At 40.3% G+C, this 17,720-nt stretch overlaps 1 protein-coding gene across 1 annotated transcript in view; it reads left to right on the top strand.

Annotated features, from left to right (window-relative positions):
• Positions 1–7,736: 7,736 nt before the first annotated feature.
• The window catches only part of GMDS (GDP-mannose 4,6-dehydratase), a 626,998-nt gene continuing 617,014 nt past the window's right edge, over positions 7,737–17,720 (top strand). The window contains 1 exon segment of the mRNA XM_079148803.1: positions 7,737–8,120. Coding sequence (XP_079004929.1) covers positions 8,019–8,120 — 102 coding nt within the window. The 5' untranslated portion in view covers positions 7,737–8,018.

Below are 17,720 nucleotides of genomic sequence, written 5' to 3'. Positions count from 1 at the left end.
CTTCTTCTATTTCAGTATATGAAATTGATCTGTTTAAATTGTGTATGTCCTCCTGATTCAGTTTGGGAGGATCATTTGTCTCTAAAAATTTATCAATATCTTCAATATTTTCTATTTTGTTGGAGTGTAGATTTTCAAAGTAGCTTCTAATTACGTTAGGTATTTCAATGGTGTCTGTCGTGATGTTTCCTTTTTCATCATTAATTCTAATAACTTGAGTTTTCTCCTTTTCTTCATTAGTGTGACTAAGGGTTTACAATTTTGTTTACTTTTTCAAAACCAACTTTTGTTTAGTCCATCTTTTGAGTTGTTTCTTTTGTTTCAATTTCATTGATTTCAGCTCTGATTTTAATTATTTCCTATCTTCTACTACTTTGGTGTTGACCTGTTCTTTTTCTAGGGCTTCAAGATGTAATGTAGGTCATTTAGTTGTTTACTTTTTATTATTTTAATATATCAGCTCAATGCAATGAAATTTCCTCTTTGTACTGCATTCAGAGTGTCTCAGAAATTTTGATATGTTGGGTGTTGTTCTCATTTACCTCCAAGAATTTTCTTAATTTCTTTCCTGATGTCTTCTGTTATCATTCCCTCATTCAATAGCATATTATTTAGTCTCCAGGTGTTGGAGTCCTTTACATTTTTTATTTTATCATTGATTTCTAATTGCATTCCATTGTGATCTGATAGAATACAAGGTAGTATCTCTATTTTTTCGTATTTATTAATGACTGCTTTGTGGCATAGAATGTGGTCTACTTTGGAGAAGGATCCATGATCTGCTGAGAAGAAAGTGTGTTTGCTCAATGATGAATGAAATACTCTATATATGTCCATTAAGTCTAAATCATTGATTGTATTATTTAATTCTATAGTTTCTTTGTTCAGTTTTTGTTTGGAGGATCTGTCCAGTGGTGAGAGTGGTGTGTTAAAGTCACCCAGTAGTATTGTGTTGTGGACTATTTTTTCCTTGGAATTGGGAAGGATTTGTTTGATCAATGGCTGCACTATAGTTTGGGGCATAAAGATTTACAATCGTTATGTCTTACTGGTTTATGCTTCCCTTAAGTAGTATGAAATGTCCTTTTTTATCCCTTCTGACTAGCTTACGTTTGAAGTCCACTTTATCTGATATGAGGATGGAGACCCCTGCTTTTTTACTGAGTCCATGTGCATGATATATTTTTCCCCATCTTTTCACCTTTAGTCTGTGGATGTCTTTTTCTATGAGATGAGTCTCTTGAAAGCATCATATTGTTGGGTCTTTCTTGTTAATTCAATCTGCTAGTCTATGTCTTTTGGCCATTAACATTCAGAACTATTATTGAGACATGATTTGTATTCCTGGTCATTTTGGCTTATTTTTGGTTTTTAACTATATCTCTGTGCCTTCCTCAATCCTGATAATTCTTAAATTTTGTCTTTTCACAATATCCCATAATTTCTGGAGGTTCTGTTCATGATTTCTTACCATCTTCTCAGTTTGGTCAACTTTATTTTCAGGATTAAATATTTTGTCTTCATTGTCCGAGATTCTGTCTTCCACAAGATCTATTCTGTTGGTGATGCTGTCTATTGAGTTTTTAATTTGGTTTATTGTTTTCTTCATTTGAAGTATTTCTGTTTGTTTGTTTGTTTTCAGAATCTCTATATCTTTATTGAAATGCTCAATTGCATCCTGCATTTGCTTTTTTAACTGTTTACTGTAGTGACCATACATTGCCTGCATTAATCTCTTATTTCATCCTTAGCTTCATGGATTATTTTAATTATGTACATTCAAACTCCTTTTCTGACATTTCTACTGCAATGCTGTCAATGGATTCTAACAAAATAGCATCTTGGTTTGTTAGGGACACTCTCTTCCCTTGCTTTTTCATGTATCTTCCCCTATAGCAGTGAAGATCTGAGCTATTGCAGTTTCCTCCCGGAGGCTTATTGTGACCCTGCAAGTTTCCAATACCTCTTCTTTGAGGGGGAGATCAATATTAGCTGCACCCAATATAAACAATATGCAGTCCTAAGCCAGATAGTCCCTATAAAGACGTTAGCTGTCTTGCAATAAACAGGATGAGTTTGATTATTATCTACAGTATAGCCAATAGGCTTGCAATGAGTTCTACAATTTCTAATGGTGGACAATGATGATGGGGAGGGTTGTAGGATGTAACTGTTAATGGGATAAGAAAATAGTATATAGAGGTACTAGATCATGGGAAGAGTGAGAGTGGGATCAAAAGAAGTTGGTTGTTAGCATTAGAAAAGGGAGAAAGAGACTCCGAGGAAACAGGTAAACGAAAGGAAAATAGAGTGAGGAAAAATAAGAATAAAAAAATTAAAAATGAAAGAAAAATCTATGGTACAACAGTCATCCACCATTTAAACCTCCCAGTCCTCAGTATCCAAATGCAAATGAGGAACCTGTCAAAGAGCCTCAAGTCTCCAGCATGTGTCTTAGAATGGAACTGCCCCACTCACAGATGGCAGCCTCCCTCTCGGGGATAATTCAAGATGGCTGCACCAGCCTCTAAACACTCTGGGAACTGCAGTGCTGACCCACCTGTGTGCCAAGTCTGTGCAGGGTGTGGGCGATCCAGGGTCCAGAAGTGGTGGGCGGTCATGGGTAGTCTGGCACTGGCCTTTGGAAGCCCACTTATTTCTTAAACTGGAAAACTGGTGCCAATCCTGAAGGGGAAGGAAAGTAAAAAGGAAATGGTCTATCCTTCTCCTTTGTATAATTTCTGTTGTTCCAACCCTTCTTTCTCGATCACACTCACATACTGTAATCATCTCATTAATCTTTCAATCTTAGGTATGAACACTGAATCTGGAGTTCTGAATCTTACTTATTCCACCATGTCAGTCAGGATTTAGTGCTGGACACAGAGACTCCTATAGATATTTCAAGCAGAAAGGAATTTAATGCCGTGAATTCTATGTCTACAAAATTCTTGCAAGGAACACTTAGCAATTTTTAAAAAAATTATCATGAGATTCCAGTCTAGGGCAAAGTGAAAATTTCATTCACACAAAAAACTGTGCATGAATGCTTATGGCAGTTTTATTTATGGCAGTCCCAAACTGGAAACAGCCCATGAGTTCTTCAGTTGGTGAGTGGTTAAAAAATTGACATCCATACCATGGGATACTACTCAATAGCAAAAGTGAATCAAATGTCAATATGTAAACCTTGGATGAATCTCCAGGGAGTTTGAGTGAAAAAGTCAGTTCCAAGAGATTATGAACTGTATGTTTCTTTTTGTATAGTAGCCCAGTGGAAAAAAATCTTACAAACCAGCAGATTGGTGGTTTCAGAGATTAGAGTTGGGGCAGGAGTGGTGTGGTTATAAAAGAGCAACATGAGGCATCCTGTGGTGTTGGAACTATTCAGTATCTTGATGGAGGTAGTGGATGCATGACTATACCCAAGGATTTCAAGTCTGCTTTTGCTAAAAAATAACTCCTTACTTGGAACTGCAAATATAAAAGAAAATGGCATCTCTGGCTCATTTTGTATCTGTCTCTCTCTTTTTTTTTTTTTTTCCTTGATGTGTCTTTTTTTTTTTTTTTTCCTATTTTTTTTTATTTTTTTTTTTATTTTTATTTTTTTTTATTGTAACCAAATGGGATACATGTTGTTTCTCTGTTTGTACATGGCGTAAAGGCATACCATTTGTGTAATCATAAATTTACATAGAGCAATGTTGTTTGATTCATTCTGTTATTTTTTTCCCTTCCCCCCACCCCTCCCACCCCTCTTTACCCTCTATACAGTAGTTCCTTCCTCCATACTTGCCCCCCTCCCTAACCCTAACTCTAACCCTTCCCTCCCCCCCATTATGTGTCAACCTCCACTTATTAGCGATATCATTCTTCCTTTGGCTTTTTGAGATTGGCTTATCTCACTTAGCATGATATTCTCCAATTTCATCCATTTGCCTGCAAATGTCATAATTTTATCATTCTTTATGGCTGAGTAATATTCCATAGTATATATATACCACGGTTTCTTTATCCACTCATCAATTGAAGGGCATCTAGGTTGGTTCCACAGTCTGGCTATTGTGAATTGAGCAGCTATGAACATTGATGTGGCTGTATTTCTGTAGTATGCAGATTTTAAGTCCTTTGGGTATAGGCCAAGGAGTGGGATAGCTGGGTCAAATGGTGTGTATCTGTCTCTTTTGCTCTAAGTCTGTCATCTTGGATTCCAGGAACAGCATGTCTGATGGATAAAAGTCTTGTGATGTGTCCAAATTACCCACAACAGAACAGCAACTTATTGTCACAAACAAGTCTCCCTGTGACCAATCCTGAGAAAATGATCAACCAGAACACAGTTTAACCAAGTCTGCTTGACTGTGCATATTTCTGGTGCCCCTTTTCTATATAACCCAGGATTTCATGCCTGTATCTCTAAGACCAAACTGGAAATGCTGGTCTTCTTTGACTTCCTTGGTTAGCTGTACTGATTAATGTTCCTTTCTTGCCCTTTACCATTTGGTTTCACCGTTTGGTTTTTGCGGGGTGGCTGGACCTGATTTGCTTGGACTCCCAGAGTTGGGCATCTGGCCTAGGACTCCAGTGGCACACAGAGTCAAACAGTTTGAAATCCAAGGTAGATGATTCCAGGATACACCCTCCACACCCCCTCCCTCCCTTACCCCCATAGATACCAATATCTGCAGATTCTCAAGTCTTTTATACAATATGGGGTAGTATTTGCATATATCTACATAATCCTCCCATATACTTTTTTTTTTTTTTTTAAGTGCTGGGGATTGAACCTGGGTTTCATGCATACTAAACAAGTGCTCAGGCACTGAGCTAAAAACCCACCCATAAATCCTCTTTAGATGACTTCTAATACCTTATATAATGTAAATGCTATGTATATAGTTGTTATGCTGTATTGTTTAGTGAATGATGAGAAGAAAAATGTCTATAGATGTTCAGTACAGACACAAATATTGTAGGACTAACCTCATAATGCATTATAGAGGGTGATTGAATCCATGGGTGCAGAACACATGGATACAGGGGATCAACTATATTGACATTCTGGGCCAAATATTTCTTTGTTGAGAAAGACTGTCCTGTGCATTGTGAGTGGTTGAGCAACATATCTGGCCTCTACTTAATAAATACCAACAGCACAAATTTAGTTAGGACAACCAAAATATGTCTCCAGACATTGTTCAATGTTACCTTGGGGGCAAAATTGCTTATGATTGAGAATTACAATGTTAGAGTAAAACACAACTAGGACGATTGCCCCTAGAGCTTTCCATTATTCTATATCCTATAATTTTCCTTCTAGCTAATGTAATCAACCTTCTCATGCTACCCAGACCCTGTGCTGATGGCTATGTTCCCCTAATACCCCGTGGAAAATTACAACATCCATCCCACCACAAATCTCCTTTCCTACCTCTAAGCCAAAGGAACCAGAAAAATCTCTTTTCTTCCCTAACTTTCTGTTATGGGGTGTATATTTTTCCTCCTGAAATTTGTATGTTGAAATCTTAAACCTCGGTATCTCAAAACGTGAATGTAATGAAAGTAATGTAAATGAAGTAATTACGATAAAGAGTTTGTTAAGGTCCTAATCAAACATAACTGGTGCCCTTACAAGATTATCAGATTTGGACACAAACACATATGTAGGAAGAATACCACCTGGACATGAAACAGATGGCTTTACAAGCAAAGGAGAGAGGCCTCAGAAGAAATCAACCCTTGATCTTGGACTTCTAACCTCCAGAACAGTGAGGAAATACATTTCTGTTGTTTAAGTCACCTACTATGTGGTACTGTGTTATGGAAGCCCTAGCAGGTTAATAAACTGCCTTACCACCTGTCTTATAAATTTTCTAGAAAAATATCCTTGTTTTCATCTCTGACCATCAATATTTTGTAACTATTTTTTCATATCTTATAAATATTTTATTTTTAGGTCTTAACAATAGTGATTATATTTCTATGATTTTTGTTAGGCAGGAGTTCAGGGACGTTAAGATAGCCAAGGCAGGGTATAGGAAAAATGTCACTGGAGGACAAGACAGGGAGATGTGTCATGCCCCTGTTTATGACATCCCAATACTATGACAACTCTCACTACTGAAGACTTATTGCCCATGATAACTCCTGCTACAGTTTCGGTGTTCTAAAATAACCAGTGAGAGCAAATCCGGTAAGGTCTTTGATCAAGGGCCATATGGGGAAAAGAACACCTCACACCTCAGCACATAGGACACCAATTTCCAGATATCAGGGCTGTGAGCTTTTCTCTCTTGCTCTGCCCACTCTGCTCTATCTTATGGTGCTACTTTCATCTTCACCTTCAATGAATCTGTACTTTGCCTGTAACTTCTGTGTGTCCTGCTCAATTCTTTGTTCGGGACATCAAGGACCTGGACCTCAAACAGAAGCCGCAAAGATAACATCTCTACTGTCACATTTTTTACTAGGATAGGTGAATTTTCAGTGTTTGGTGGTGGGATAGTTTACAAAGCTGTGGGAAAAATGGGAAACATCTCCTCTGAACATAGATTTTGCTCAGTAATTTTTTGAAAAGAGTCAATTCACATGAAAACAAATGTTTCTAAGATAATCTAGTATATTTAAACCACATTTCTTGCTTATACTGAATTCCTCTAAATGAATGCGTTTCCTCTACTTAAGGGTCTCATTCTTGCTACAGAATTCCAAAAGCAGAGTCAAGGTATGAAACCAGACAATTCTGTCTATAAAACTAAGGAATGTTCCTGAGGGGTGGGGGAGGGGTTGACTTAATCTTGAGTTTTCCTGATTTGGGGATTCCAGGTCTGTATCATATCCTGCATGTTATGTTGGGCACTGTGTAAGTAAATCAGTTTGTGATTTAAAGCGATTATCTGAGGTAATTTATTGGGGGAGAGGAGTATGTACAGATAAGCACACTGGAGGCGGGGAAGTTCGTCACTTCCCTTCACACCTGAGTCACCTGCACTGCACTCCTTTACATGTCCCAAGTGTATATGCCAAATGCAAGCTAAAACCCACAGACGAAAAGCTGGGACCCCGCCTTGCATCTGAATTACTTGTCAACATTTGCCACTCCAGGTTTATTGACCCGTGCAGTCTTCTTGTCATTTCTTTATGCTGCACATGGGTGGGGCCACAAACTTTCCTGTCTTGCACAGCCAGTCTTGCAAACTAGAATACTGTACTTTTAAATCGAGCAACTGGGAATCTTGTGCGCCCTTCTAAGCCTCAGAAAAAGCCCAAAGTCAGAAAGCCAGGCTAGCGGTGAAGTTAGTCTTTCCCCACATCTGTGACCCCATTTAGGGCCCTGTAACGCTAATGTCCTTCCAGTAACATAAAACCAGACTCAAAGACTCAATGCAACAGATTTCCAGGTATTATTTCTTAAAGTCGATAACCCGGGTCCTGGGACGACTCGATGTGGAATTCAGGGCTTTTTCCTAACGGAAAGGTCATCCCGCAGTTCCTCCCAGCATCCTCGGGTGACAGCAGGATTCCTGGGATATTCTCGGGAGGGCGGAGGGGAGCACGCAGGGACAGAGCCCAGGCCGATGGTGGCCAACCCCTCCTCCCTCTGCTCCGCCGCTGGAGAGGCGGACGCGACAACTCGCGGCCTTCCTTTTACCAGAGGCGGTTGCGGCAGGCCCCGCTCCTCCCGCGCGGCCGCCGGCAAGGGGGCGTGGCTTGCCGCAGGCGCCGCGGCAGCGTAGCGGGCTGACGCGGATGACGCGGCGCCAGCCAGGCCGCTGCCCCGCCGCCCGGCCGCGGGGCCCGCCTCGGCCCGCCCCTGGCCCTCCCCGCCCGGCCTCCCGTGCGCCCCTGTCAGATTGTGGCGACCGGCCGCGCGGTGCGCTCTCCTCCGCCTGCAGCCCGGCCAGGCGGCTCGCGCGCGGCACACCCCCACATCCCAGCCGGCGCTGCCGCCCGAGCTCCGCTCTGCTCAGCTCCGCCCTGCCCAGCCCTGGGCCGCACGCCCGCCTGCCCGCGGCGACATGGCACACGCGCCGGCACGCTGCCCGAGCCCCCGGGGCTCCGGGGACGGCGAGATGGGCAAGTTCAGGAAGGTGGCGCTCATCACTGGCATCACCGGCCAGGTGAGTGCGGAGGCGGGGGCGGGCCTGGCCTGCTGCTGCCAGGCACGTGTGCTTGCGCTCCCTCTGCTCGGGGCTGCCTGCGTCTCCAGGAACAGCTCTCTGGGCGTCCCGGAAGGTGTCTGCTGCCGGGAGGTGGGACGGCAGTGCGCTGCGGGGAGTGTGTTGCATATGGGGAGTGCGAAATGTCTCCTGGGCTTCTGGTCTTCCTCTGGGGGTTATGAGCACGGAATGTGATCTTCAATAACTGGGCAGGATTACCCTCGCCCACCTACCCACCAGGTGACTGCAGCGCTTGTATCGCTAAGCCTGAGAGTGCAATTGGAATTTCGTTCTTGCAAATCTTAGTGCCCAGGAAGGGGAAAGAATCTGTTATCTGTGAATATGGATGTGGAGTCATCCTGCTTAACTTCAGTGCCTGGGAAGCAGGGAAGGGGTTGCCTTGCTGTCTTCGTTCCCCCTCACCAGATTTCCAGATAGAAAAAAAAGTAATGCTGTGGAGTCACATACTAGCAAATATTTGGGTAAGGGGGGAACTCACAAAAAACTTTAAATCACATGAACTTCTGAGATTCATGATCGCATTTTGCAGGTTTCTCACGGACAAGCGCACAAGTGATGCTAGCGTTTCCTTTACAAAGAAATAAATTCCTTCAGTGGGGTAGTCAGGTGGAGCTGTCCTGAACCTATATGGCAGGCTGAGTGCCTAGTTTGAGACAGTCTTCTCCTAGAGGTGTTGCAGCAGATGGGGCAGACCACTGGTCTTAACAAGCTTCAATGGTGATGAAATAGTCATATCCACATAATGCTACAGAAAAAATGTGATATGTGTGTCCCTGGATAGCTCCTGGTAGTTGGGTGACTGCTGAAATAAAGAAGATGTAAAGATGATAATAATAGCTAATATATATTGTGCTTTTTATATTCCAGTTACATGACTAATAATAACTTACTGGTCCTTACAATAAACTTCCTATTAATAACCTCGTAGATATGTAAATTGAGATTTAAGAGTTTAATTTGCCTGAGGTCAGACAGTTGGGGAATGTCTAGTGTATGGAAGCTACTTTTCAAAGCTCCCTAGCATTAGAAAAGGAGAAGTTGAAACTGGTCAGACACACAGTCCCAGAATATTAGACAATTTCAACTTCTGTATCCTGATTAATTTCTACCTATTATGCATCTTGTTTTGTGTAAAGTATTTAAAACAGGTGTTTTAAATCTATAAGAGGAGTGGTTGGGTGAAGGATCTGAAGTTGAGGAAGAAAACTCATAATATCAGGCAGTAAGATAGTTCAGGGCCTACCTACTATCTCATTCTCTATTTTTTGGTGGCGCTGGGGTTGAAACCAGGACTTTGTATGCATGTTCTACCCCTGCAGCCCTGTCCTCTCTTATAATATTGGAAACCTTTCTACAGATAATTTTTTTTTCCCCAAAACTTAGACTAGCTCCAAAGCTCAACTGTTATCTAAACTTATGTAATCTCTTGAAAGTAGCAGTCTTTTTAGAATTGTCAAGAAATTGGTGAAGATGTTAATTTGCTGTGTGTATCGCTTATACAATTTAAGTGACTAGCAGTCAGACAGTGCAGGTTAGAAATGGAACCTTATTTAGACCTTTGAGAAGGATCACTTATCTGGTACTGAGTGACTAGGAAAACTTGAAAGAGGCCCATCACTCTAGTTTGTCCTGTAGGCTGCCAACAGGTGTGTGGGTGTGTGTGTGTGTGTGTGTGTGGAGGGGTGTCTCCTGAAGCACCATGCTCAGCATGCCCTGACTACAATTTTTTGGCTCATTTCCAACTTTAAACACCTGCCAGGCTCTGTGGTGCACACCTGCAATCCCAGCCACTCAGAAGGCTGAGGCAGGAGGATCATAAGTTTGAGGATGGCCTCAGCAATTTAGCAAGACTAAGCAACTTAATGAGACAGTGTCTCAAAATGAAAAAATAAGAGGCCAGGGATGTGGCTCAGTGGTAAAGCCCTCCTGAGTTCAATCCCTAGTAACAAACAAACAAGAGGAAAAGCCCCCTTTGTTCTCAGCCTCCTGTTCTCTGCCTCAGCGTCTTATTCCTCAGTTCCCTCCAACATGTGCCCTCAGCATTGCCTTCTTGCTTACTTAGTCTTGCATTGACTTCCTGTTGTAGCACGTAGCACCGTGCTGAATTCTGGAACTGCCACATAAATACTTGCTGATCAAATTTACTGCTCTTCTAAGCTTTTTACTTATTTTCTAGGACAGTGACTCCCAACCTGAGCATCAAGGATCCCTAGAGGACTGTGACATGAATGCAAGGGGTTCATACTTTAACTTCTTGTGCTACTCACTCTGCTAGGCATTTTATGTATCTCTATGTGAGAGGCAGGTATATAAGACTGGAGTTGTAGCTCAGTGGTAGAGCACTTGCCTAGCATGTGTGAGACACTGGATTTGATCCTCAGCACTGCATATAAATAAATAAAATAAAGGTCCATCGACAACTAAAAAATTTTTTTAAAAAAGAGAGACGGGTATAACTTGTCTCCCTATTTTACACTTCACCGAATAAGGTTCCTTGAGGATACCTAATGAGTATCAGAGCTGAGATCTTAACCTGGAGTCAGACTCTAGTGCATTTTCTCCGATCCATTTTGTTTTATTGTCTCAGACAATGAGAGAGGTGGTGGGGATGGAGGGACGGATAGAAAGAGAGAGAGATATGAATGATGGAGTGGTTGAAAGATTTTCTTAGAAGACTCATATTCAAGTGCTTCTACTCTGGCACTTAAGGCTGTCATTGCAAATGTGCCATTGAGCTTAAATGGGCAATCCCAGGGTGTCTGTCTTATCTGCTCGGCACCTTTAGCATGTACTCTCAGGTTTCTTATTCTGGCTTTCCCTTCTTATCTATTCCTGTCACTGTAGTGAATCCTTTTCCAAAAAGTGTATCGTATTAAATCATCTTTAAATAAACCCAGGCTCTGGTTTTCCATTGCTGCCTCCAGGCCCTCTGCCAGCCATCCCCAAAGCTCACCTTCATTGTCTAATGATGTTTGCTGTTCTTTACTTACTGTGCGCATGGAAATGTTCTTGTTGTTCTTTGAGTACTCTTGCCTTGTACCTCTTTGGAGTCATTATTTGTGACTGAATGGACAAGTCTTATTCCTTTTAGCTTGATTAAAAGCTTCAGTGTTCTCAGACTAATCCTGCCAAATACAGCCACTCCAGGAACTTTCTTTGATTTACATATATGCAATCCCTGTTGGTTGTATAGGTAATTTACATATCTTCATTCTTCCAACTTTTAGAAATATCACTTTCACCCTGTTACCCCCCACATGGCTTTACCTAGTGGATTTTCAAAAACTTTGACTTTTTCCATGAAATGAACACATCTTTAATCTTTTTTTCATCTGCAACGGAAAAGACTTGTGTTGATCCTGCTTGGGATAAAAAGATGTATAAGATAAATTCTGTTCCCACCAGCAACTCAGTCTTTGAAGAGCTTAAGACAATGCACATGAAGACAGTGAAACATAAAAAAATTAGTACTGCACAAAAATGTTAGAATCCAAACGAGTATTTCTTCCAACCTTTGGAGTTTTCGAATGGTAGAAACAGAAGACTGTTCTGGGTAAATAGCATATGCAGTGTGCAGAGAAGGGAGTTTTGGGTCAGTGGGGATAAACCTATAGTAATAATAAGAGAAACATTAATTTTGAAGAATTGTTGATATCATTTTGAGAAATTTTTTTTCTTCTGTCATGGAGTGGAGTGGAGTAGAGGAGAATGAATTGGGTTTCTAGACTGAGTTGGGATTCTAGACTAACTTGGATTTGAATTACTGCTTAACAACTTTCAGGTGACATGGCTTTGGGCAAGTTACTTATCTTTTCTGCCAGCTTGAAAGAGTAATTCATACCAAACAGGAAATAAGTTTGCTGCATAGAAGGAACATTTGCTCCATTATTAGAATGGACCTTCCTTCACAATGTTCACAAAATAATATAAAAAAGTATTGAATTTTAGGAAAGGAAGTTGAATGTGGAAGGTATTAATATGGAGACTTGCTTTGCATGGGGAGTCCATTAGCTAGGAGGAGAAAGTTCCATAGCATTTAGAATCAACTATAAGGCTATAAAGTACTGGGAGGCCAGAAGATTTGCTGTCCAGTGTGTCTTACAGACTGAATGTGCAAAGCAGATCTGGTCTTATCTTCTCATATAAGAGGATTGTGGGCAGTGACTTCCACTTTAAATCTTCCTTCCTGGGATTTGCGTGCTATGATGAAAGATTTGGCATAATTGGAGATGAGAGAGATGTCTTGAGTACTGTCCTGCTTTGATCAAAGACTGTTATGTGATGGGAAGACTTTCAGGTCTTTACAGCAAATGTAATTAATTCAAAGTGCTCTGTCCTGAGAAAGATTTCTGTCCTGAGACTCAGAGGCTGGGTTCTATTTCAGTTAATTGCATAGTTTTGCCAGGCACAGTTGTGCATGTCTGTAATTTCAGTGACTTGGTTGGCTGAGGCAGGAGGAACACAAATTCAAGGCCAACCTCAGCAACCTAGAGAAGCCGTAAACAACTTAGCAAGACCCTATCTCAAAATAAATGTGGGATGTGGCTCAGTGGTAGAGTCCCTGGGTTCAACCCCCAGCACCAGCCCCCATCCCCCACCAAAAAAAAAAAAAAAAAAAAAAGTGTAGCTTTAACTTTTTTATGAGTCAGTTTCTTAACTCCTAGCATGAAGGGTTACTTGATGATCTCTAAGGTCTGTTCATAATCTAAAGTGCCCTGACTTGCATGCTGAACCATCACTATGTGTAAATTAAAAATTTAGATACATATCTTTACATTTAAGCAGTGCAGTCATTTAATATCACTTTAAAAGATTAAGGCCAATGGGAGAATTAAAAAAAAAAAAATTAAACCAGTGAACTGTTTACAGAATTTAGACTAAGAATTCACATAAGAATTTGTTAATAAGGTTAGAGTGAAAAATCCACCTTCAGAGGACTTACCAAATGAATGAGGTAATATAGGATTTAAAAAATTCCTGTTATTTTTGGTAGGAATATTAAAGATACATAAACATTTATATTTTGAACTTAGGGTTTATATATTTGAGTTTTATTATTCAGCAAATATTTGTGTTTTGTGCTGGTTAGGTGCTGGGGATGTAGCAGTGAACAAGACAGAGAAGATTTCTTTCTGTCTTCAAGGACATGATTATCTGGTGGGGGATAAGCAGTTAGGTAGGTAATTATATTGCTATGATGATAATTCATGAATTATAGCATTATAAGAAGGTCTGCTCTTAAAATGTTGTAAAATATCATTAGTTCAACAAATTGAGTATCTCTTACTGTATACATTTCTGGTTAAAAATGCCATGTTGTTGAAAGGGTTGGTTGTGAAGTTTTTTTTTGGTTTTGTTTTTTTTTAAGGAGATGGGATGTCACTATATTTAGCCCATGTTGGTCTTGAACTCTTGGGCTCAAGCAATCCTCTGGTCTCAGCCTCCAGAGTAGAGTAGCTGGGACTACAGGCCTGTGCCATTGCAGCCTGCTGTGAAGATTGCTTTTGCGTGTGTAGTAAGCTGAGCTGCCTAGGGACAACCTGTATGCTGTTTTATTCTTCTATTAGATGTAGAAATCTTTTGCATAGTCTTGCATTAAGTGAAGGTGGGTTAAACAAGTTTTTAATCTTACTTTCCTATCTTAGAGGCTATATTTTCTACCCTGAGCATTTATTCCAGTTGAGGCCTTTCCAGTTATTTAATCATGTACATTTATGTATACACAGATAAGTCATACAGCAAGCATTTGAAGAAGTAAAGAAGCATTTGATGATCCGACGATCTTGTGATGATATAATTTAGAGGGCAGGTCTACTGATAGTCCTCCCCCCCACACACTGAAAATCACAAAAACTAGATTGAGACTTGGATTTGACATAGCAGTATGGTGTCAGAGACACTTGTAATAAACAGAATTTAGCCTTGGCTCAGGCTGAAACCTGAGCTCAAATCTTGTTTCAAAAATGAGCGTATTAGCCAGGTTCAGTGTTGCATGTTTATAATCCCAGCAACTCAGGAGGCTGAGATAGGAGGATCATGAGTTCAAACCCAGCCTCAGCAACTTAGGGAGGCCCTAAGCAACTCAGCAAGACCCTGTCTCTAACAAAATATAAAAAAGAACTGGGGATATGGCTTGGTGGTTAAGTGCCCCTGGGTTGAATCCCTGGTACCAAAAAAAAAAAAAAAAAAAAGAGTGTATTAAAGAGAGTCTGCTACTTACTGAGTGTACTTAAGCAAGCTATTTAGTCTCCTTGAACCTTTACTACTTCTTCACATTGCAGATTGAGGTGTGGAATAGAAATGGTGGTTATGATGAAGTCTCTCACAGTGCCCAGCAGAATACTGTTTATGAAATGATAGATGTCATTATTTATTATGTGTAATAAGTTCTCAAGATGGGGAGGAATGACAGAAGGATGGAGAAGTGTTTGGGAATAGATTTTAGGGTGCAGGTATGTAGAATGAACTTGAGCAGCATAAGAATGGAGGAGATAATACCAGCTCTCAGAATGACAAGGTTATGCGGTGGAGTGGTTGTGAGAGAAAGAGAATCCTTAAGTATAGGAAATGTGAGATGGGGAAGAGTTGGCTGTCCATGTTAGAGGCTGGCTAGATGGTTCACCATGGCTTGAAATATAGCCACTGGGAAGAAAAATAAACTTCTAGGAAGTATAGTGAATTAATTTGTTCCTCTTGAGTTTGAGGTGAGAGTATGTTCAATTTCAAATGATCTATTAACTGTTTAAAATGTGTGCTTGGAATGTAGGTGAGAGAACATACAACGTGGATAGTGTCAAAGGTTAGAGGTAACTGCTGTGGAGTTGGGAATGTCCTGAAAGTATCCCTGTTGTTCTGCTGTAACTAGTCCTTTTCCCCCTCCTCCAGAACTTTCTGTGACTCCCTCTTATCTGACTTCAAAAGTAATACTTTCCCTTTAGTTTTGTGATTGATGTTAACCAGGTTGCTTTCAGTATACTTCAGTTTTCCCATATTGATTGATTGATTGATACTCAGGGTTGAACCCAGAAGGCACTTATCTACTGAGCCACATCTCCAGCGTACCCCGCCCCCCCCCTTTTTTTTTGTATTTTATTTAGACAGGGTCTCACTGAGTTGCTTAGGGCATTGCTAAGTGACTGAGGCTAGCTTTGAACTCATGATCCTCCTGCCTTAGCCTTGGGAGCCACTGGGATTATAGGCATGCTCCACCCTCGTTTATTTTTGTCCTAATGCCACATTCTTGTCCAAGATCCCTCCAACTTTTAGCTTGTCATTCTTTTCTTTCCTTGAGGAATTTTGGGAATTTCACATTCCCTGATGAAAAAGAAGCAAGGTGCTCAGTTCCACTAACCATTCCTTTGTGAGCTTAATACATACATGAAATGAGTGAGGGAAGCATACTTGGAAGATTATTCTGTGGGATAGAGAGCCCATTATCAGTAACATTTGTGACATTGGGGCACCAGTGTGCCAAACCTAGTCATGGCAAGCCTGTAAGCAACTTTCATGCCAAATCTTGTGATTTACCTTAGTTAGTAATCCAACTGTTTATATAAATCCACTCATTAAAATGACTCTCCTTTCTAGTGTGTTGTTTTTGCTCAGTTATATAAACTGAGTTACCTAGAATTAAGGTTAGATGATTTTATACACAGTAACTTTCTTTGCTGAAGGGTTTTTACTTCCTTTTTTTTTCAGACTTTTCATTTCATGCCCTTGAAAGAATTTAAAATCTGATTTTTATTGGAATCCTTTCTTAGACATTCATATATATACATTTGAACTTCAAGGGTGCAAAATAAAGGTATTTATATAAAGTATTTTTTATACACACAATTACATTTGGGAAATGTAGTACTAAAACTTGTAATATTGTATATACATTATGCTTAAGCATTGGGTTTGATTACCATGTGAAATGAATTACTTGGTTATGTTTAACGGAAACATGTTCCTAAATGAGCAGTGAAGAAGTCTCTTATTTGCCCTTTTAGTAGCCTTTTAAATTAAAACATACTTTTCTGTGTTTCTTAGAAGGGCACTCTGTTTGTATAATCATTCACAACTGAAGTTAGGTTTTTGATATTCCTTTTTTCAAACTGTATTTGGATGGGTTCTTTAAAAATGGTAAATTGGAATTGTGCAGAAATATATAGGCGCTGGTAGTATTTTTCAGTGGTCAATTTTAAAAAAAATTATTTTTATTTTATTTATTCTTTTTAGATATACATGACAATGGAGTGTATTTTGACATATTATACATACATGGAGTGTAATTTATTCTAATTGGATCCCATTCTTGTGGTTGTACGTGATGTGGAGTTTCACTGATTGTGTATTCATATATGGACATAAGAAAGTTATGTCTGATTCATTCTACTATTTTTCCTATTCCCGTCCCCCACCCTTCCCTTCATTCCCCTTTGTCTAATCCAGTGAACTTCTATCCTCCTTTCCCTACCCCCCCCCCCACCTTATTGTGTGTTAGCATCTGTATATCAGAATATTCGGCCTTTGGTTTTTGGGGATTGGCTTATCTCATTAGCATGACATTCTCCAGGTCCATTCATTTACTGGCAAATGCCATAATTTCATCCTTTGTTATGACTAATATTCCATTGTGTATATATTCTACATTTTCTTTATCCGCTCATCTGTTTAAGGTCACCTAGGTTGGTTCCATAGTTTAGCTATTGTGAATTGTTCTGCTATAAACATTGACATGACTACATCACTGTAGTGTGCTGATTTTAAGTCCTTTGGGTTTATACCAAGGAGTGGGTTAACCTGTCAAATGGTGGTTCCATTCCAAGTTTTCTGAGGAATCACCATACTTCAGTGGTTATTGCTGATGTTGATAAACAGTTTTATAAACTGTAGCTTAGAGTGGAATCTCTCAAAATGTAATTGTAGTTGTGAGATACCTATAGGTTAAAATGCAAATCTGAAATATGCTTCTGTTTGAGTGTACCTAGTCAAGGAAAAAGACAGGGGGAACCCTGTTTGTCAATGATTTGGGGCCTCTTCAAGTTTCTCCCTAACCTCCTTCAGTTTCATGAATGATGGCAGAAGACATAAGCTCATGGGTCAGAGACACAAGACTTTCTTACTCATAGCACAGTAGGTAGCATTAACTTAATGTTTGCTGTAATTCTGTTTGCACAGCATTCTCTTGATTCCTCTTATTCCACTACCCAAGGCCCAGGGGCAACAGAGTGGTGGGTTGAGGTGGATATTGCCCATACTGTGGGTATGCACCACGGTTGAGGAAATATGAGGTTAGGAAATACCAGTCTTTTTTGGTGTGTATGTGAGTGTGTGCTTGATGGGGTCTTGATGTGTTGCCCAGGCTGGTTTTGAATTTCTGGGCTCAAGTGATGCTTCCACCTCAGTCTCTTGGTGTAGCTGGGGCTACAGGCACGCACCACAAAACCTGGCTGGGAAAGGCTGATCTTTATTATAGAGTCTGCTAGTAAACTTGCCCAGCCTTTGCCTTGAGGAAGACATAATATCTTTATTATTCTGGATAGGAAACAAATG

This window comes from Sciurus vulgaris, assembly GCF_902686455.1.
Source record: "Sciurus vulgaris genome assembly, chromosome: 7".
NCBI classification, from domain to species: domain Eukaryota; kingdom Metazoa; phylum Chordata; class Mammalia; order Rodentia; family Sciuridae; genus Sciurus; species Sciurus vulgaris.
Note: the sequence above shows the minus strand (reverse complement) of the source record. Positions and strands in the feature narration are given on the sequence as shown.